The 23,371-nt window shown below is 42.7% G+C and overlaps 1 protein-coding gene across 1 annotated transcript in view; it reads left to right on the forward strand.

The window, feature by feature from the left end:
* Window positions 1–19,192, forward strand: part of LOC134444386 (NACHT, LRR and PYD domains-containing protein 12-like) — a 109,853-nt gene extending 90,661 nt beyond the window's left edge. Inside the window, exons 11-14 of the mRNA XM_063193718.1 lie at window positions 7,271–7,444; window positions 14,110–14,283; window positions 16,648–16,821; window positions 19,015–19,192. Coding sequence (XP_063049788.1) covers window positions 7,271–7,444; window positions 14,110–14,283; window positions 16,648–16,821; window positions 19,015–19,192 — 700 coding nt within the window. The remainder of the gene's footprint in view (window positions 1–7,270; window positions 7,445–14,109; window positions 14,284–16,647; window positions 16,822–19,014) is intronic.
* Window positions 19,193–23,371: the final 4,179 nt, after the last annotated feature.

Consider the following 23,371-nt stretch of genomic DNA (forward strand, 5'->3'; position numbering starts at 1 on the left):
GTTTTTAAAGAACCGTTAGACCCAGATAGACTAGGCTAAATGTCAAACACGTCTTTCGCTGGCAACCAACGGTCGAACTTCGGAGGCCAGCCTAAAAAACGCACTAAAACCATGTAGCGTTGTCCTACATTCTTTCTGGCTAGTATCTTTTCTACCTTGAAGACATTATCCTTGGTCATTCTTATTTTTTGTAACTCTTCTTCGTAAAAAGCACCCTCAATTATCTCATTGTCGTAGTCTTTGAGAATATAGACAGGGGGTCTTCGTGGCAGACAGTCCATCACCGTGAAATACTCGTGTGTAAAATTTTGTTGATACCCCTTGTCAAATACCCCACGAAGTTTGGAGATCCTAACGGTGTCACCTACTTTATATTTCATCTTAATTTTATCATTAGACCTATTAGGACTATCATCCGCACTCCCGTAGAGGTTTTTAAAGACCATGTTTTCATTGTCTTTTGTCACATCTACCGGTCGCATTTTAATTGATCTGTGTTTGCTGTGGTTGTAGGAGTCAACTAGATCGGCCAAGCTGTCGTAATAACGTTTAGTATTTTTAGCTGTTAAAAATCTCCACATCCGTGTTTTAAGCGTGCGGTTGAAACGTTCTACCACCGAACTTTTGAGGTTAGAGCCCGTTGCAAAGTGATGAATATTGTATCTTTTGATCAACTTTTTAAAATGAGAATTGAAAAATTCAGATCCGCGGTCGCTTTGCAATTTCAATGGTGTACGTCCTTCTTTCAAAATATGTTCGAAGGCCTTAGTCACAGTTTGTGCAGTTTTGTTTTTTAAGACACGGACCCACGCATACTTGCTAAAAAGGTCAATGCATGTTAACAGAAACGTGATGCCCTTGTTCTCTTTTTTAAATTGACTCATGTCAACTAGATCAATCTGCCATTGAGAATCACTTTTGTAAACAATCACCCGGTTTCTTTTGAAATAAATACGAGCTGGTTTGTGAAGCGTATAGGTCTCTTCACCCTCCAGGAAATTATCAATTTCCTTATTAGTGACAGCATGTCCAGTTTCTTCCAATACAGCTTCTTTTAATCTGTTTTTTCCACCGTAACTCCCAGGATTTGCCGGATCATAATATACACGTCTTATAACACCATCCATGTTTAACACCACAAATGAAATGAGTCAATGTTGCATAGTTTTATGAATTTTTATTAACAAGAACACACCAATGATGATAATAATAACATCGTTTTGCAGCATACTATTAGACTAGTAGCATCTGTAAAACAAAAAGACAAGGAAAAAAAAAAAAAAAAAACACGCGCACACACACACACACACCCCTATTCAAAACAGATAGGGCCTATAGTCTAGTAGGCTAATACATGTAGTCCTAACACAACAACTTCTCTTATAGGCTAATAATTACAATAAAACTATTAGACTAATAGTAGACTAATATAGTAGTCACTAAAACATGGTAGGATATATATAGACCTATATATATCAGTAGTGTGTAGGCCTAATCACCTCTGTCTGACTTTTAGACCAACATAGACTACTTTATATTTCTGTCGCATCCAAAAGTTTTATAAATTCAATACATGCCATCAAATGTTTCTCGACTAGAAGATTCATCATAATAGATACAGTGGCCTGTACGTCCACAGACTCATTTCTACACAATTTGGATAGACATACGTAGGCGAGAAATGTGAAAAGAGCAACCACATGTCCTCTGTGGAGTCTGTGTTTCAGAGTAGAACTAATGCATTCTGTTACATGTTGAATGGTTACATGTATTGGTTGCATTGCAGACGTACGTTCAAGTTGCATGAGTGCGTCCCAATCGGTACCGCTTGTGTGAACGTTGTTCATACATTTTTTCATCGCTGACAACTTAAACCTACAGGGTGGTGGCGGTTCACAGTCTGTGTCATATTTTGTTGTTTCAGTGGCTATGTGATGATTCAGTAAACTCAATAGATCACACTTCACTGCTCCACAATCGTTGGTGACGGTAGACCTACGGCTTCCGTAGCTTCCCATAGCAGATTTTCCTCCTTTTTCAGAACAAGGGTTTCCAAGATAGTGCTCGAGTCTTTGTCGCTGATATGCGATTGTCGGTAGTTTTCCAGATAAGCACAGATATACGGCTCCGTTAGAAGCTCATGAGCGTAACATTCCACAGCACCCCAGATTTTGTGTAGGTTTGGATACTGTCCATGACCCCCCAAAAAATGGCAGATGGTGTGCAGTAGGGATGGTTTGTACAGTTCACGCGAAATTTTCTGGAAATTAGTCTGATAGAAATATGCATCCGCTTCATAGATACAACTGTGTCGTCGTTGACTGGGGTGATTCACATGACAGCCTGTGCAGTCCTCGCGCATAAGTCGCTCAATGATCTGTTGCAGCGTTATACACACACAGGCTTTGATTCTTGCAATGGGGAGTTGATTCTCCTGCGGTATTGTCATAGGTGATTCGTCCGTGGGCTCTGTTTTGTGAGAATAAATGAGACAGAATGAATGATAGAAATAATTAGTATCATGTCCAACAACAACATTTAAAATAAAAGACCATAGGTCTAATACTAAAACCTTTACATATATTATAATAATAATAATAATAACCTTCAAAACGACCACATACATCAGACATTTCCACGTCTGTAGGTACCGTTATATCTCCCTGATCAGACATTTCAATATCTGTAGCCATGGAAAGTCAGTGTGTAAACACTCGCATACAAACTTTAACAGAATGGACTGAGGCCTACCTTTTTAAAGAGAGAGGTCTTATTCTTCTTTTTGGATCCCGCCCATATCCTCCCCAACCATTTTTTCTGCATCATCGCCATCAGAGCCATCTAATATCAGAGTTACGCCACTCCCATAGACCTCTATGGACCAATCTTTCCACAGCAATGGCGGCTCTCATGGAGCCTCACGGAGCGTTAACATGGAAATACCCATTGACTTTAGTTCTATTAGAAGTTACTTAGTTCCAGGAGGTGGCCGTAGAACACAGAAAATGTGGTAAAGGTAATGTAATTTGTTTGTACTTAATCTTTGTTTGGTATGTGATGGTTCTGTGTTAGTTTCCAACAAACAGAAGTTTACTGTTAAGAAACATTTTAATCTACGTGAATCACATCACCAACCGACTTCCTGGTCCCCGGTTTGCGCAACTCTGTTATTAGATGGCTCTGATCGCCATCATTCAGGGTGCATCTCTCCATCTTATAGACTATGCTGTCAATCTCGTCAGAAACCATCTTGCCAGACTGGTAGCTCTGTTCAGTAGAGTCTCCAGGGCCCTCATGAGGTTTCTCAGAAACTCCATCACAGTCACATGTGAGCAGTCCATCTTGACTCTCTGTTGATTTCAGTGTTGAATCTGAACACTGTACAAACTGTGATTCCCTGATGATTGATGTAGTATTCTCATCACCACTGATGGGTCTGAGTCTCTGCAACTTGTTATATACATTAGTGTGTGAGCCGTCAACCTGCATGTTGTCAGCATCAGTTTCAACACCAGTATCATCGTCACCATCACACACCCAGGCCGGTTTTCCAAATGCATTGTACGGCCTCATGCGTTTTCTCTGCTTCATTCTGCTTCCATCTGCTGCACGGCCTGTAAAGCCGTTGGTGTGATACCCCTCCACACTTGGCATGAACAATCGGTTTTTAATTCTATGAAAGTCAGAAAGTTGCTTGGTCCATGTAAACAGACGATTTATCATCCCAAACACTTTGTTTAGTGTCGATATGTCAGGTTTTTTGAACACCACATGTTGTGAGCCGACATATATTTCAGGCACATGCTTAATGGAGCCTGAATAGCTGGGGTTGCATATGAAAATACATTCATCATGAGTACATGGAACACGTTCTCCAAAAACTGCAAAAATGTTGAAGAATTTGTCCCCGGGAAAACAGGCCTTGTAGCCATTCACTTCACCTGTGGCAAACAAAGGACCCCAGGCCCTCTGAGCAAATTTCCACCACTCCCCCGCACTGAAACGAACACGGGGTATATCATCATACTCCAAAGAGCGGATATCATCATCATCTTGGAACAAGGTGTACAAACACACACTGTCTTCATGTTTATCAAACATGTAGCCTCCTATGCGACCATCAGACAGCATCCACTCAAACTGTTCAGGTACGGGATTTTTCTGGATGCGCTCCAACAGACTGCTTGGCATGTCTTTTCTCGGTCTCTGCAACAACTCTTCATACATTCTAGATGTGAGGGGAGTTGTAGCCACACGTCTAGCCATTGTAGATTCTTGCACTGATATTTTACCAGAGCCAGAAAACTGTAGTTCTACAATGACCCAACACTGCATATATAGTCTAGTCTACCTAAAACAAGAAGGGGTGTAGCCACGAAAGGATATCACTCATTGTTGACATGTTAGAGGTAGCTCTGTGCGATTTTGTGTAATTTTCAGCAAACTTAGAGTGAAAAGAACCATATGTCATGGTACCCCACTAGTCACTGCACCGTCTTACCAACTGTAGCATTTACTATTGAATGGGGCACCTAAGTCACGCCCTTCTACTTCCGATACATGGGGCAGGAGCTCGCAAAATTTTGAATGCGAGTCAATGGAGCGAGTCAAGCTAAATCCTCATCCCGTTTGGCATGTGCTCCGGATTTCACATATGGTGACAGTGAATTAAAAAGGTTTGGATTTGCGTCGTAAGACCACTCATTTTCGACACGCAAGAAACGTTATTTTAGCTTTTGTGCAAAACTGTGTTGGAGACTACACTTGCGCCTCGCATATCTGACGTGAACCGAGGCACAGCCAACCCTACCGCTGCACCGTGGCTTAAGTGGCTGCACGTCGGACATGCGACGTCTGTTGTGTAGTCCAAATAATTACATATTTTTGCACACTCACAACTCAAAAATCGCTTGCCAAGTCAAGTCAACAAGCACACCATTGGTTGTTATTAATTCTGAGGCACAGCATATGTGTGATCGACGGGGAAATGCGAGGTGGGTCGGAAAATAGCTTTGATCAGTCCATTACAGCCCAGTCAAAAGTTTTTCCGTTGCCAGCCCCTGAAGCCGGCCGGAAGAGGTGGAGACTTAGGTGCCCCATAGCCACAGTCTGACCATGCTGAAACTTCTACCACACCAGGTCTCAGGATGGTCACGCTGCACCGTGTGTGTCTGAGAGAGACAGGGGTAGTACTAGTCACCCTTGACTGATTTCGATTGATTTACATAGTCACTTCTACCACACCAGGTCTCAGGATGGTCACGCTGCACCGTGTGTGTCTGAGAGAGACAGAGTAGTCACCCTTGATCGATTTCGATTAATTTACATAGTCACTTTCACCCTCTGAATTGCTTTCCCGGCACAACAGAGGAATGTTATGTGTGTGTGAGCGCGAGAGAGAGAGAGAGAGGTGCCAGAGGAAAAGAGAGGGAAAATTACTGACCAACACTTTTACAATTAGTATTACAGTCCAACACATTTTCAATTAGGATCCCATCCGTGAAAGGAAGTACACTTTCACCCCATTAGCTTTTTTCACACACCCCCTCACAGGCCCTGCTAAAAACAACAACAAACAATATCACCACACACTCTAACACACACACACACTCACACCCCCTCACACATGCAGGCCCTAAACTCCACCCACCAGTGAATGGAATACACCGTGTAGGCCTCTTTGGCCCACAGAATCGCTGGACTCTTCACCGATTCACATCGTACAGACGCAGCAACTGCATTCACACACAGATGCGCTCACACACAACACACTTACACTCATCTGATTAATTACTTACACACTTGACACACCGTTTCCTCTTTGACCAACTGAAACACTACACACCATAACTTCACATGCCATCTACATATCATGAATACTTGACATCTAGAGATGCACACACACACACACACATGCCTAACCTGTCACACTACATCATACACTCATAATACATCTTCCTACACTCAATCAAACCATCAAACTCAGCTGTCATAAAAAGTGCATTATAAGACTACTTATAGCGTATACACTATAATACATGCACAGCTGTGTAACATGTTCAATCTATCATAATGTCTGTACAATATGTGTATATATGCATTTGTGTGCAATATGTTTGATTTGTCTTCGTATGTAGCCCTGTGAATACGCATGTGTGTTTGGAGGGTTGGTGAAAAGCATTAGTGTGGAAGTGTGTGAAATTAGTGATTCTTCTGTTGTTTCTGTAGGTTGTTGAAGAGCGATGCTGCTGAACAGGCCTGTGCCTATCTGACTTCAATTCTACATGAAAACCCTTTACTGCTGACACAGCTGGATCTGAGTGGAAAGATACCAGGAGACTCCGGAGTGAAGCAGTTCTGCGCTCTACTGGAGGACTCACACTGCAGAATCGAGACACTCAAGTTAGTTGTTTGGGTTTGATCAGGATAACATGTAATTAAGAAAATATGTTCAATGTACTGTATGTGTGACATAAGAACAGAAACCAGCATTCAGCTGGTATGACGATACAGTAGTGCAGTGATGTATGATGTATTCACATTATACAGTACACACACACACACACACACACACACACACACACACACACACACACACACACACACACACACGCACACACACACACACACACACACACAGGGGTGCCGACAGGGGGGGGAAAGGGAATAGTTGCCCCGGCCCCAGATAGAGAGGAATTGGATCCTCATGACATTGTATGTATTGGGTTAGGGGGCCCTTTCAGATGACTTTGTCCCAGGACTGGCCACACACACACACACACACACACACACACACACACACACACACACACACACACACACACACACACACACACACACACACACACACACACACACACACACACACACACACACACACACACACATATTCTACACAATACTGTGAAAAGGGGGAACTGCAAAGGGAGATTGGCACATTTTCACTTTCAGCTATCATATACTGTATGTAGCATGGAAATATGGGTAGGGGTCCTTGAATGTTGACTGCTTTATTAACAACAGTAGTGGTATGAGTGTGTAAATCAGTAATCCTCCGTAATGTTATTATCTTGCATACTATTTGGTACTTTTTGCTCGTCTTGATCCAAATAAAATTAATCAAATCTGTATGTTATTGTGCATTGGTTGTTACGGTACCACAGCAGTGTATTTGTGTGAATGTTGTGAACTATTTATATTTTATCTTGCGCTCTCTCTGTCAATCATTCTCTCTACCCCCAACCCCCCCCCCCCCCCCCCTTCTGCTCAGACTGGCAGACTGTGGCATAACAGGTGTAGGATATGCTGCTCTCGCCTCAGCTCTCAAATCAAACCCTTCACATCTGGAGGAACTGGACCTGAGAGGAAACGACCCTGGAGACTCTGGAGTAAAGCTGCTTTTGGAATTACAGCAGGATCCAGCCTGTAAACTTCAGACACTGAGGTAAGATAATGCCGTAAAGCATCTCCCGATGCAAGTGTTTGAGATTTTGAAGTTTTGAAACTGAATATGGCTATCTGAAATGTGTCTGTGTAGTTCTTGTTTTGCACCTTTCTGTGAAATGTCATCTCCCACATTGAGGGACATTTCATTGTGAGCTGTGTTTTGATGTTGGATGTGATGTCTGAAGCCTCTCTGCCAGGGATTAGTAAATAAGTTTTGACACAGGCAAGGTTTTTTTTCTGATAGTTCCATCGCAGGCCATGACCATACTTTATTTAACTTCAAAAAATGAACTACATTCCGTTTCCAATTTAATTTTGCTTCATAAACTGATGTCCCCACAGAGGTGTGAACACAGAATATTAAAGGCTTGGAGGCTGAATATGCAAACAGCAGCGAGATCTTGATGCAGTCATTCTCGGTCCAGTGCAGCAGAAGTTTTTGTCTCTATTTCCATTTGCAGGGAATACCACTGGAGATGTGGGACACAAATTGTTGCATCTACATCAACTGTCATTTGTCACAATAAAATTAATTGTGACAGACGGGGGACGTGTCATGATTGGTTGCCACAGGGGTTTGTTGGCCCATTTGAAGGTGATTATGCAGAGATAAAGCAGAGGAAAAGCGCTGGAGTGCTTCTGTGCAGTATTACAGTAGGCAAGACTAAAAGCTTTCTGAGATTGTGCTTATGAGATGAAATGCCAGACTCCTGGGACATCCTTTCCTCTCTATCCCTGTTTATTCATTGTCAGGTTCTGTGGACATTTTTTGTTTGTTGTTCATTTATCTGGCCACTAGATGTCACCATCAGTCTTTGTATTTTCTGTTTTACCCTTTGCATTTGGTTACACTTGTCATCTTGCCATTTGTTAATTGAATGTACAAGTTTTATATGAATTATGAAAGATTTTATATGACAGAGATTTTTTTGTATTTTTTGGTAGATAAGTGTAAAATGAAACATGTACAATTTTGGCAACTGCTAAACCTTTATATGATGCCAGTCCCTCATACATACAAATAACAGATAAAGTTCTTTCTTACAACACAGTTTTTTGTTAGAAATATGTCAAATGAAACATACAAGGTTTTGGCAACTGCTAAAGTTGTATATGATGACAGTCCTTCATGAGTATCCATACAAATGTCAGATGAGATGTAATTCCTTAACGATTCAGGCTATGACTACACTAGGGTGCGTTTCTCGAAAGTGTAGTTGTTTGCCAGTTAGCAACCTGGGTTGTTGTCAAAGAAAAATTGCATTCCATTATTACATTACATTACATTACATTGCATTTGGCAGACGCTTTATAACCAAAGCGACTTTCAAAAGAGGACATAATCAAGCCAACATCACAAGCAAATACAAAGTGCACAGGAGATATACAAAACAACAAGTGCAATTGCATAGAGGGGTTAGTTTTTTATTATTATTATTATTTTTAAAGAGGAAATAACGAGTACACACACACACAAACACACACTCACAAACTAAACTAAACTAAACATCATGTCAGGAGTCTGCCCTGGGGCAAGGCCAGTTCAAGCATTAGTCTAGTAGATTTTCTCGAAAGAGGAATGTCTTTAGTTGTTTCTTGAAGGCTGCAAGAGATGTGCTTAGTCTTGCTGCCTCTGGGAGACTGTTCCACCACTTGGGTACCACAACGGAGAACAATCTTGACTGGGAGTACCTAGAGCGACTGGATGGCAGAGCCAGATGGCTTGTGCTGGATGAGCGCAGTTCTCTTCCAGTAACATAAGGCGTTAGTAGGTCCCTCAGATAAGCTGGGGCCGTTCCTGTGATGGTTTTGTAGGCAAGGGTCAATGCCTTGTGCTTGATCCGGGCGGCGATCGGTAACCAGTGCAACTCAATAAATAGAGGACTAACATGGGTCCTTTTGGGTTGATTGAATATCAACCGTGCCGCTGCATTCTGGATCATCTGCAGAGGCTTTAGCGCACAAGCAGGTAGACCTGTCATGAGTGAGTTGCAGTAGTCAACGCGGGACAGGACCGTGGCCTGGACCAGTCGTTGTGTAGAATAGCATTCCAAACAACAAAGTAGCTAACATAGTTAGCAACTATGGTTTTGCCCCATCCTCCTCCATGACTCCCTGAGTACCCGGAGCATGGTGCTGTCCTACCACGCTGCTCCCTTGGGGAGCCCTTTAATGAGTGAGGTATCACTTTGCTTTAATATCATTCAAAAACCATTGAAGGCCATCATAGAAAACTTATATGATATATATAAAATATATATACATTTCACACAAAAAATGTACACATTATTTGTAAATGCCATATACAATTTGTACTGTATTTATAATAGTTTTACTTAATACTTTGTATGAGATATCACTGAAGGGGCCACTTTCATACATGACATTTATATTTTTTATACAATATTTTACAAGGATTTACCATTAAGACAGTGGTAAGTTCTTACAAGTTCTGAACACGTTCTTTTCATAAGGAATGTGTATTAATTTTATATACCGGTATATATTCTGTATGGGTAATGCAGGGGTTGAGGAGAGGGGAAAATGCAGGAGTGCTTCTGTGTGGTATTACAGTAGGCAAGACTAAAGGCTTTCTGAGATTGTGCCTATGAGATGAAATGTATGACTCCTGTGACATCCTTTCCTCTCTATCCCTGTTTATTAATCATGTCTATTGTTCTGTCCACTGTGATAAGGAAGAAATCAAGGGAAGGACAGTATGGGTGTTAAGGGCTATATGTTCGTGGGTCTGGAAATGTGACATAAAGCTTGGGGAGCTGTATGCATTGATATTGTGGCCAGTGTGTTGTTCTATACTGTGGTTTGATGGGGTGGTAGCATTAGAGAGAGAGACGCTGGATATCTGGACAGCCTGGGAAGGTGTATGCATTTATATTGTGGCCGGTGTGTTGTTCTATGTATGCATTTACTGTACATGTATATTGTGACATTAGGACATGGTGTTTACAGTACAGCTGGGAATGTGGGATATTGGAGAAGGGATATTAGTAGTAGTGTTGTATGTTAATCTGTTATACCACTGTGTTGTTCTATGTAAGGATTTAGTGTACAGTACATGTATATCGTGACATTAGTACATGGTGTATACTGTAGATTATAGTAGCGGTGTGCACTGCCCTTGCAATTCGATTCCATTACCATTTGGGAGGTAACGATTCCACTCAAATTGATTCAATCCAATTATACAATGCATTGCTATGCATTACATTTCTACTGAAAGCAAGGGAAACATTTAATTAGTCATGAGGCAAAACAAGCAGTCAGATACTGACGAACATTGTATTGGATGTTGTATGTATCAGCCGTTTGCAATGCTTTGAAGTGCTTTAATTTCATTTAAAGTTAATTTACTCTGTAAATTCCCACGGAAGTAATTGAAACTTGAAAAAAATATGCCACATTGATTATGCCATTTGCCGAATCGATTATTGCAATGCATTGCCAAATCAATTATTGTTGACAGCACTACTGTACAGCTGGGAATGTGGGGTGGGATATTGGAGAAGGGATATTAGTAGTGGTGTATGTTAATCTGTTATGGCAGTGTGTTGTTGTTTACTGTAGTGTGATGAGGTGGTAGCATTAGAGAGAGACTAGATGACTTGTTATGTGAGGAAGGCAGGGTCTGTGGTGGGCATGGAACTGGAGACTCTCACTACAGAGTAGAACCCTGAGCAGACTGCACTCCAGCCACTGCACTTCATCAATCAGAAGAGTCTAATCAGATACAGACTCTAGTCCATCTAACATTAGAGAGAGACTAGATGACTGGTTCGGTGACAATATGATATGAGGATAATGGATATTCTCACTACAGAGTAGAACCCTCAGCAGACTGCACTCCAGTCTGGTCAAGGCCAGCCACTCCATGCACACCATCATCATCAGTCTGGACAAGGCCAGCCACTCCATGCACACCACCATCATCAGTCTGGACAAGGCCAGCCACTCCATGCACACCATCATCATCAGTCTGGTCAAGGCCAGTCACTCCATGCACACCACCATCAATCAGAGGGGTCTGATTAGCTTCATAGAGGACTTGAAGTGCATGATCCCCCTGCCAGCCCATCTCCTACAGGACAGGCAGGTTACAGAGGTCATTTGTCCCCAAGGTCATACAGTTGTTTGATGCCACACATCATAGAGGACTGAAGTGCATGATCCCCCTGCCAATCCCCTTCTAACCTTGTAGAGGGGTGGTTGACGTTTAAGGACGTAACGGCAAAAAAAAAGTTTTTCCAATTCCTGAAAAAAATGATTTAAAGAATTGGAAAAAAAATGAAAAAAACACAGCACTTAGTGGTCTGTGGAATTTCACCAAATTTTTGCCATTTTTGAGAAAATGTGTCCTGCATCAACACATTGCATAGGCATGTCACCGCAGGAAAATGAAGCCACACCACAGGAAACTCACTGCATTATGGCCATTTTAATTCTTTTGTATACATGACTGACATCTGAGCTCATGTTAACTTGATAATGATATTGTGTTTAATCTTAATATGTGTTTTTATTTATAAAAAACTATTTTTCCTTCTATAAGAGCAGTCACACCACAGGACACCATAAAATGAACCTAAGCATTGTGTGACAGAAACATTGCAATATGAAGACATATTAAGAGGTTAATGGTCACCTTAAACTTCCACAGCACTCTCCAATAACTGAGGTACTGACTGGTTAGGAGTCAGTCTTTAAGACCCTTGTAGTTGGCCTTGCAGCTGCCCGTTCACAAACATTGACATACATGTCACCCCACAGGACGCAATTTGTGTTACGAAATTGAACTTGTAGTTAATATTACTGTCTTGAGTTTTTCACATTCACATATCTTAATATAAAGTTAATATTTATGCAATCATGCCAAATGCTTCATACATTATTCAAAATGTTGTTGGTTAATTTATATATATATATTATATTCCAGGTTTCATTAATGTTACAGTCACACCACAGGATATTTGACATATAAACCTTTACAAAAATCTTAACAAAAATGTTTCTTCTCATCTAAGACTAATATGAAACATAATGTATCACATCTTCTTTCATTGACATTTGTTTTTTAAAGGAAAAATAACAGTTTTGTAGGTTTTTAACCAATGTTACGAAAAAACAAGGCCTCACGTCTCCCACCGAGAGGCAGCTAGACCCAAACCTCCCAAATGCCCCGTCCAGGATGATCACTGCACTAAGGGACTCCCATAGCACTGCATAGTCTTCCCGCAGGACACGTCCAATACAGTATTTATACAGAATACAGAATCTATACAACTCCAACTTTCTTTTGTTTACCACAAGGCACCTTATCACATCAGATCACCTTCTACCCCTTAAGACGTTTTGGACTTTGTTTTTTTAAATTATATTTCTATATTGTGTATTGTACAGTATTACACTACCCACTATAGCGTATACACTATAATACATGCACAGCTGTGTAACATGTTCGATCTATCATAATGTCTGCACAATATGTGTATATATGCATTTGTGTGCAATATGTTTGATTTGTCTTCGTATGTGGCCCAGTGCATACGCATGTGTGTTTGGAGGGTTGGTGAAAAGCATTAGTGTGGAAGTGTGTGAAATTAGTGATTCTTCTGTTGTTTCTGTAGGTTGTTGAAGAGTGATGCTGCTGAACAGGCCTGTGCCTATCTGACTTCAATTCTACATGAAAACCCTTTACTGCTGACAAAGCTGGATCTGAGTGGAAAGATACCAGGAGACTCCGGAGTGAAGCAGTTCTGCCCTCTACTGGAGGACTCACACTGCAGAATCAAGAAACTCAAGTTAGTTGAGTTTGATCAGTATACGTAACTTGTAATACAGAACCTGTGTTCTACGTATGTGTGTCATAAGAACAGAAATCAGCATTCACCAGTTATGGCCATGTACAGTATATCACGAAAGTGAATACACCCCTCACAATTTTGCAGATTTTTGAGTATATCTTTTCATAGGAAAGCATTACAGAAATGTAACTTTGACACAATGATTAGTGACCTTTTAACAACATATTTAACCGCTTAAATTTCTTGTTCACTCAGAAAAAAACAAAATACAGCCATTAATGTTTGAACACCCCAGATTAAAATCCGGTAGAGAAGGGGCTGTGTTGGCTCGAATCGTCTCGAAATGAAACGAAATGAAAATGGATGACATGGGAGGTCATCAGTGTGCGTTTCAACCTTTCTTTGCATTGAACTTTTAGATTTTGAGTCTGCATCTGGCTTAAATAGATTGGTGTGAGATTTGAATGCAATCCTATGGAGAATATCATGATCTGCTTCAGTAGTCACAGTGCATGTTGACATGCATGTTTCTTTTAGGTGTATTTCAGATTGCCAATGTTGACAGCATTCATGCATCACCAAACCATGTCAGTCCCACTACCATACTTGGCTTATGAGAGGATACACCTTTTTTGTACAACTCACTTGTTTACCACCACACATGCTTGACACCATCTAAAGCAAATTTGTTTATCTTGGTCTCTTCAGATCACACAACATGGTTCCAGTGATCCATATCCTTGGTCTGTTCATCTCTCTTGAGACCAAGATAAACAAATTTGATTGTGCTTGTGTGCTTGCGCTGACTTTCTACCCCCCCACCCCCCCTTCTCTCTCTCTCCAGGCTTGCTGGCTGCAGTATGACAGATGAGGGCTGTGCTACTCTGACTTCAGCTCTGGCAACAAACCCCTCACACCTGAGATATCTGATTCTGAGTGAGAATAAACTTGGAGACTCTGGTGTGAAGCAGATATCTACTCTACTCAGGAATCCACACTGTAAACTACAGGTGCTGGAGTAAGTAATGACACCAAAGAGTGTGTGAGGAAGCACACTAAACACTATTACAGTTCATCATGGAAACACTAAGATGGAATTTTAGCCATAACTATAACAGAGTTTAATGTACAGCCAAGTGTCCTGATTGCAGGTGTGTGTGTGTGTGTGTGTGTGTGTGTGTGTGTGTGTGTGTGTGTGTGTGTGTGTGTGTGTGTGTGTGTGTGTGTGTGTGTGTGTGTGTGTGTGTGTGTGTGTGTGTGTGTGTGTGTGTGTGTGTGTGTGTGTGTGTGTGTGTGTGTGTGTGTGTGTGTGTGTGTGTGTGTTGCCAGATCCAGCTCAATGTACCAATGACTGTTTTATGTTTTAGTACTTGGTGGGTATTACATCCCTCCCTACCAGTTTTTGTTTCATAGTAAATGTCTTTAAAGGAACAAATGTCCTTAACCCTATTCAGACTGGGCTTTTTTGGCATTCCTGGGCCTGGGGGGGGGCTCTTTTGACCCCCCCCCTCATAACTCATGAACGGAATACCGTATGACTACGAAACTTGGGGGAGATGATCTACATATGGACATCTATGAATGACATCATTTTTGTGTAATTATCTGGTATTATGACGTCATTATGACATCATTATCTTATTATGCCCAAAATCTCGCCATAATGGATTTTCCAACAAATTTAGGTAATGCACTTAAATTTTAATGATTTTGTGCTTCAAACCACTTACATGCTCACAAAGTTGTCTGAAGCTAATGGAAATAACAAAAAAAATATGAAAATATATGGCGTCATAGATATGGTAAAGTGATTTTTGGTCAGACATACCTGTCAGAAAACCGTTGCCATGGCAACGGCAAAAATGATAAACCTAATCTTTCGGTACCAAACTGCAGCCAACTAAATGTTAGGAAAAGTCACAAAGTTTCGTAGTCATATCTTAAGTCGTTAAGGAACTATACGACATTAAAGTTGGTGCGGGCACTTTTAGCCCCCCCCCAGTCTGGATAGGGTTAAAGGGTCACAGGCAGGATTAAAAGGTAAGTAATGACTGTTCTGAGTCAGCTGATGCTATAATGAGTCATTAGTAAGTGAATGGTGACTCTCCAGACCACTTTCACACTCTGCTGTCGGAATTCCCCACATGGAAATTTTTATGGAGTAGAATGAGCATCATGGGGATAAAATCTCATGAGAAAAACTGGCTTCACGTGCTGCTGGAGACTTACAGGTATTCACATTTGTGTTGATTGTTGGTACTCTGAGATGAAAAACATTAACACCGCAAGGGGACTTAAACAGCATTTCTTTAAATTGTTGTGTAGATATTGAGACAGCCATGCCGCAGGCACCCTGCAAACTCACGCAAACTGCAGAGGATGACTTTAAGTTGATGTGTATATTCCTTGATATTACAGGTAATAGTGACTCATCAGAAGATATCATGTGATAGTTTGCTACTCCAGTGTATTAGCCATTTATTTGGAGGTGGGGGCTCCTCATCTATTAAACTGGTAGTAGGGGGTGGTGCCTGGTTGGTTAGTTTTCACCTCGTACTTACTTTTCAGTTAGGCAGGTAACATATGGTATACACCCTGTCCAATGAAGCAAGTGATCACAGACTGTAGAACAGGAGACAACCTGCTCACATACATGAACATAGATGCTCATGGCAGCACAGGGTGTGGGACCTTTTCAGTGACCCTCATAAGATGTGTAGGAGACCTTTTCCTATTCAGTGACCCTCATGTGTGGGGACCTTTTCCTATTCAGTGACCCTCATGTGTGGGGACCTTTTCCTATTCAGTGACCCTCATGTGTGGGGACCTTTTCCTATTCAGTGACCCTCATGTGTGGGGACTTTTTCAGTGGCCCTCATGTGTGGGAGAACTTTTCATTGACCCTCATGACATGTGTGGGACCTTTTCAGTGACCCCCATGTGTGGGGACCTTTTCCTATTCAGTGACCCTCATGACATGTGTGGGGGACCTTTTCCTATTCAGTGACCTTCATGTGTGCGGGACCTTTTCCTATTCAGTGACCCTCATCTTAACTGTTTGCTAAGGTGTAGAAGGGACTCCCCCCTCTGTAACATGGATACAAACACAGTGGGCCACAGACTACCTCTCAGTCTCCACGTCCTGGGCCAGAACCAGTTGTTAACTCTTTGGTGTCGGAGGGACTCCCCTCACTGGAATGTGTACATGCACACAGTAGACCACTGCTTAGTCTGAATGGTGGTCCCTGGGCCAGAACCAGTTGAAACCTCCTGGTCTAAGTAACAGAAGGTGCCAAAACAGTGTCCTGCTCCCTCTGTCTCTCATTATTTACCCTTCTACCACCTCTTCTTTATCTCTCCATCTCTCTATCCCTCTCTCCAGTCTTGCTAACTGCAGTATGACAGAAGAGGGCTGTGCTGCTCTGACTTCAGCGCTGATTTCAAACCCCTCACACCTAAGAGAGCTGTATCTGGATGTTAATGAACTAGGAGACTCTGGAGTGAAGCAGATCTCTACTCTACTCAGGAATCCAGACTGTAAACTACAGACACTGAGGTAAGTAATGCCACCAAAGAGTGTGTGAGGAAGCACCTTAAACACTATTACAGTTCATCATGGAAACACTAAGATAGAATCTCTGTGTGTGTGTGTGTGTGTGTGTTTGTGTGTGTGTGTGTGTGTGTGTGTGTGTGTGTGTGTGTGTGTGTGTGTGTGTGTGTGTGTGTGTGTGTGTGTGTGTGTGTGTCTGTGTGTGTGTGTGTGTGTGTGTGTGTGTGTGTGTGTGTCTGTGTGTGTGTGTGTGTGTGTGTGTGTGTGTGTGTGTGTGTGTGTGTGTGTGTGTGTGTGTGTGTGTGTGTGTGTGTGTGTGTGTGTGTGTGTGTGTGTGTGTGTGTGTGTGTGTGTGTGTGTGTGTGTGTGCATATGTAAAGGGGTTTTCAACCAGTGTTCTGCTGCCCACTAGTGGTTTATGGCAGTATTGCTGATTATCTGGGACTTGCAATGCAACTTGGCTTCTTGCCTCTCATTGTCTCCCATCCCTCTATGGCCCGGGGTATACTGTACTTGCTGCAGGATACACACATGTGTACATGAAGATGATTCCATGTGTATGTTATGTCAGCTTTGCATGCGGTAGGAAATGTGACACAAGGTGCAATATGGTGAATTGCTGCTCAGACAGTACTGTAGTAAATATGTGCACTCGGTCACACACAGTTGTGCACACACAGTCACGCAGGAAGCATATCCTGTGTGTGTGTGCGTGTGCGTGTGCGTGTGCGTGTGCGTGTGTGTTGCCAGATCCAGCTCAACGTACCAATGAGTGTTTTAGTACTTGGTGGGTATTACATGCCTCCATACTAGTTTTTATTTCATAGCAAATATCCTTAAAGGGTCACAGGCAGGATTATAAGGTAAGTAATGACTGTCCTGAGTCAGCTGATGTTATAATGAGACATTAGTAAGTGAATGGTGACTCTCCAGACCACTTTCACACTCTGCTGTCAGAATTCCCCACATGGAACTTTTGATGGAGTAGAATGAGCATCATGGAGATAAAATCTCATGAGAAAAACTGACTTCACGTGCTGCTGGAGACATAGCGGTATTCACATTTGTGTTGATTGTTGGTACTCTGAGATGAAAAACATTAACACCGCGAGGGGACTTAAACAGCATTTGTTTAAATTACCGTGTAGATATTGAGACAGCCATGCCACAGGCACCCTGCAAAGTCAGGTAAACTGCAGAGGGTGACTAAGTTGATATATAATATATATTCCTTGATATCACAGGTAATTCTAGTGACTCATCAGAAGATATCATTTGATAGTTTGCTACTCCAGTTTATTAGCCATTTATTTGGAGGTGGGGGCTCCTCATCTATTAAACTGGTAGTAGGGGGTGGTGCCTGGTTGGTTAGTTTTCACCTCGTACTTACTTTTCAGTTAGGCAGGTAACATATGGTATACACCCTGTCCAATGAAGCAAGTGATCACAGACTGTAGAACAGGAGACAACCTGCTCACATACATGAACATAGATGCTCATGGCAGCACGGGGTGTGGGGGACATTTTCAGTGACCCTCATGTGTGGGGACCTTTTCCTATTCAGTGACCCTCATGTGTGGGGACCTCATCAGTGACCCTCATGACATGTGTGGGGACCTTTTCCTATTCAGTGGCCCTCATGTGTGTGTGGGTGGGGGGGTGGGGACCTTTTCCTATTCAGTGACCCTCATGACATGTGTGGGGACCTTTTCCTATTCAGTGACCCTCATGTGTGGGGACCTTTTCCTATTCAGTGACCCTCATGTGTGGGGACCTTTTCCTATTCAGTGACCATCATGTGTGGGGACCTTTTCCTATTCAGTGACCCTCATGTGTGGGGACCTTTTCCTATTCAGTGACCCTCATGTTAACTCTTTGCTAAGGTGTAGAAGGGACTCCCCCCTCTGTAACATGGATACAAACACAGTGGGCCACAGACTACCTCTCAGTCTCCACTCCCTGGGCCAGAACCAGTTGTTAACTCTTTGGTGTCGGAGGGACTCCCCTCACTGGAATGTGTACATACACACAGTAGACCACTGCTTAGTCTGAATGGTGGTCCCTGGGCCAGAACCAGTTGAAACCTCCTGGTCTAAGTAACAGAAGGTGCCAAAACAATGTCCTGCTCTCTCTGTCTCTCATTATTTACCCTTCTATCACCTCTTCTTTATCTCTCCCTCTCTCTATCCCTCTCTCCAGGCTTGAGGACTGCAGTATTACAGAGTTGGGCTGTGCTGCTCTGACTTCAGCGCTGATTTCAAACCCCTCACACCTGACAGAGCTGAGTCTGAGTAATAATACACTTGGAGACTCGGGAGTGAAGCAGATCTCTACTCTACTCAGGATACCAAGCTGTAAACTGCAGAAACTGGGGTAAGTAATGACACCAAAGAGTGTGTGAGGAAGCACACTAAACACTATTTGTTCATCAAGGCAACAATAAGACTGTGTGTGTGTGTGTGTGTGTGTGTGTGTGTGTGTGTGTGTGTGTGTGTGTGTGTGTGTGTGTGTGTGTGTGTGTGTGTGTGTGTGTGTGTGTGTGTGTGTGTGTGTGTGTGTGTGTGTGTGTGTGTGTGTGTGTTTTGGGTTGAGCAGCAGCTGATGTGTGTGTCCATTCCAGTGTGTGTGTGTGTGTGTGTGTGTGTGTGTGTGTGTGTTTTGGGTTGAGCAGCAGCTGATGTGTGTGTCCATTCCAGTGTGTGTGTGTGTGTGTGTGTGTGTGTGTGTGTGTGTGTGTGTGTGTGTGTGTGTGTGTGTGTGTGTGTGTGTGTGTGTGTGTGTGTGTGTGTGTGTGTGTGAACTTGGCTTCTTGTCTCTCATTGTCTCCCATCCCTCTATGGCCCGGGGTATACTGTACTTGCTGCAGGATACACACATGCGTGAACATGTTGCCATGTGTATGTTATGTCAGCTTTACACATCTGACATAAGGTGCACAGTGTGATATGGTGCATTGCTACTCAGACAGTACTCTAGTAAATATGTGCACTCGGTCACACACAGTTGTGCACATGCAGTCATGCAGCAAGCATCTCCCAATCCGTGTGTGTGTGTGTGTGTGTGTGTGTGTGTGTGTGTGTGTGTGTGTGTGTGTGTGTGTGTGTGTGTGTGTGTGTGTGTGTGTGTGTGTGTGTGTGTGTGTGTGTGTGTGTGTGTGTGTGTGTGTGTGTGTGTGTGTGTGTGTGTGTGTGTGTGTGTGTGTACAAGTCAGGGGTTTTCATCCAGTGTTCTGCTGCCCACTAGTGGTCCAAGGCAGCATTGCTGATGGTCTGGGCTATCCATTTAAACTATGACACTTAAAAACCACCAGATCCAACTTAATGCACCAGTGAGTGTTTTAGTACTTGGTGGGTATTACATCCTTCCATACCAGTTTTTGTTTCATAGCAAATGTCCTTAAAGGAACAAATGTCTTTAAAGGAACAAATGTCCTTAAAGGGTCACAGGCAGGATTAAAAGGTAAGTAATGACTGTCCTGAGTCAGCTGATGCTATAATGAGTCATTAGTAAGTGAATGGTGACTCTCCAGACCACTTTCACACTCTGCTGTCAGAATTCCCCACATGGAACTTTTTATGGAGTAGAATGAGCATCATGGGGATAAAATCTCATGAGAAAAACTGACTTCACGTGCTGCTGGAGACATACCGGTATTCACATTTGTGTTGATTGTTGGTACTCTGAGATGAAACTTAAGGAAGAAAAATCCGCACTCACAAACTGCGTCTCATTATTTATTTATATTACCACCATGTCCAAAAAGCAAACGTGTTTCGGCTAACAAGCCTTCATCAGTGCGTGGTGAACCTCGTACTTACTTTTCAGTTAGGCAGGTATGGTATACACCCTGTCCAATGAAGCAAGTGATCACAGACTGTAGAACAGGAGACAACCTGCTGACATACATGGACATAGATGCTCATGGCAGCACGGGGTGTGGGGACCTTTTCATTGACCCTCTTGATATGTGTAGGGACCTTTTCCTATTCAGTGACGCTCATGTGTGGGGACCTTTTCAGTGACCCTCATGTGTGGGGACCTTTTCCTATTCAGTGACCCTCATGTGTGGGGACCTTTTCCTATTCAGTGACCCTCATGTGTGGGGACCTTTTCCTAGTCAGTGACCCTCATGTGGGGGGGGGGTTGGGGGGGGCAGCAGCTGATGTGTGTGTGTCAATTCCAGTGTGCTTGTGTTTGGTCATGTGTGTTTGCACCTGCATGTGTGTGTGTGTGTGTGTGTGTGTGCGTGTGTGTGTGCGTGTGCGTGTGCGTGTGCGTGTGTGTGTGTGTGTGTGTGTGTGTGTGTGTGTGTGTGTGTGTGTGAACTTGCCCTCTTGTCTCTCATTGTCTCCCATCCCTCTATGGCCCGGGGTATACTGTACTTGCTGCAGGATACACACATGTGTGAATGAACATGTTGCCATGTGATATGTCAGCCTTACACATCTGGCATAAGGTGCACAGTGTGATATGGTGCATTGCTGCTCAGACAGTACTTTAGTCTGTGCACTCGGTCACACACAGTTGTGCACATGCAGTAATGCAGCAAGCATCTCCCAATCCCTGTGTGTGTGTGTGTGTGTGTGTGTGTGTGTGTGTGTGTGTGTGTGTGTGTGTGTGTGTGTGTGTGTGTGTGTGTGTGTGTGTGTGTGTGTGTGTGTGTGTGTGTGTGTGTGTGAAATGTTGCACTTTTTGCAACTTTTTGCTTCTTGTCTGTCATTGTCTCTATGGCCCGGGGTATACTATACTTGCTGCAGGATACACACAGTAAATGTGTGCACGAACATGTTGCCATGTGTATTTAATGTAGACGGTAGAACTCCTGACACAAGGCACATGGTGCAATATGGAGCATTGCTGCACAGTTTGTGCACACCGGAATATGCAGCAAACATATCCCGGGCCTACCTATATCTCAATCTGTGTGTGTGTGTGTGTGTGTGTGTGTGTGTGTGTGTGTGTGTGTGTGTGTGTGTGTGTGTGTGTGTGTGTGTGTGTGTGTGTGTGTGTGTGTGTGTGTGTGTGTGTGTGTGTGTGTGTGTGTGTGTGTGTGTGTGTGTGTGTGTGTGTGTGTGTGAAGTCAGGGGTCTTCAACCAGTACTGCTGTACTGCTGCCCACTGGTGGTCCATGGCAGTATTGTTGGTGGTCTGTGGTTTGCATTTGAACTACTACCAATACACGCTTGCTAAATCCAACTAAACACAGCACACTGGAACTTCAGTCTAAAAAATAAAGAGAAAAAAGAACAGTATCCAGTGTGCGGTCTCCAGTGTACTGCTTCTTCTTTATCTCTCCCTCTCTCTATCCCTCTCTCCAGGCTTATGACCTGCAGTATTACAGAAGAGGGCTGTGCTGCTCTGACTTCAGCGCTGATTTCAAACCCCTCACACCTGACAGAGCTGTATCTGGATGATAATCAACTAGAACACTCAGGTGTGAAGCAGATCTCAGCTGTACTCAGCAATCCAGACTGTAAACTACAAAAACTAAGGTAAGACACAAACAGTTTAATGAAGCAGAGCAGACTAGACATTCATTTAGAAGAATCAAAAAACATTTTCACCCATCAGACTACTGAACTCTATCTCTGCAAAGTATATGGGTGTGAGTTTGTGTTTGTTTTTGTTTTAGTTCTTGTGTTCAATGTGTGTCTGTATGAGCCTTTGTGTAACGTTTTATGCACTTCTCTGTCTGTCTGTCTGTCTGTCTGTCTGTCTGTCTGTTTGCCTGCATCTCTCTCTCTGTCTCTTTCTCTGTCTCTGTCTCTCTCTCTCTCTCTCTCTCTCTCTCTCTCTCTCTCTCTCTCTCTCTCTCTCTCTCTCTCTCTCTCTCTCTCTCTCTCTCTCTCTCTCTCTCTCTCCAGCCTTTGGTCTTGCCGTATAACAGAACGGGACTGTGCTCATCTGATATCAGCTCTGGCATCAAACCCCTCTCATCTGATACACCTGGGTCTGGTTAATAATAAACTAGGACACTCAGCAGTCAAGCAGCTCTCTGCTATAGTGGAAGACCCAAACTACAGACTTGAGGAAGTAATGTGAGTAAAACCATTGTGGCATCATGTCTGCAATATTTGTCAGTGATTATAAAGAGATTGTGATTAGTTTTTGGTAATGAGGAATATTTTCTTTATTTGCGTTGAAATAACTCCTATTACAGTTGAGAAAATCATATTTATAATAAAATATTATTATTGATAATGACATTGTATTCCTGGCGATGTAACAGCATCACACTTAAACCTCAGTCAGTAAACTGTGTTGCTAATATGGTCGTTGTACCCTAATGTACCAACATTATTTTCACATCTTTGTGTTTTTAATTTCTTATTGGAAAACCCTGGGAAGTAGCCTCTTAGTGCAGATGGGGTCGCCGGCGGGCCTATTCACTCTTTGCTGAAAATACTCAACAACACCATAAAAACATTGCTATGACATTATCGAGAGCCTTTAGTAACAGATTAAGACATAGCCATTACAATTTTGGTGACAGTAAGGTTATAAATAGGCTCTGGTGACAGTATGGTGACCGTACGGTTATAAATAAGCTCTCTAC

This window comes from Engraulis encrasicolus, unplaced genomic scaffold (genome assembly GCF_034702125.1).
Source record: "Engraulis encrasicolus isolate BLACKSEA-1 unplaced genomic scaffold, IST_EnEncr_1.0 scaffold_53_np1212, whole genome shotgun sequence".
Classification (NCBI taxonomy): domain Eukaryota; kingdom Metazoa; phylum Chordata; class Actinopteri; order Clupeiformes; family Engraulidae; genus Engraulis; species Engraulis encrasicolus.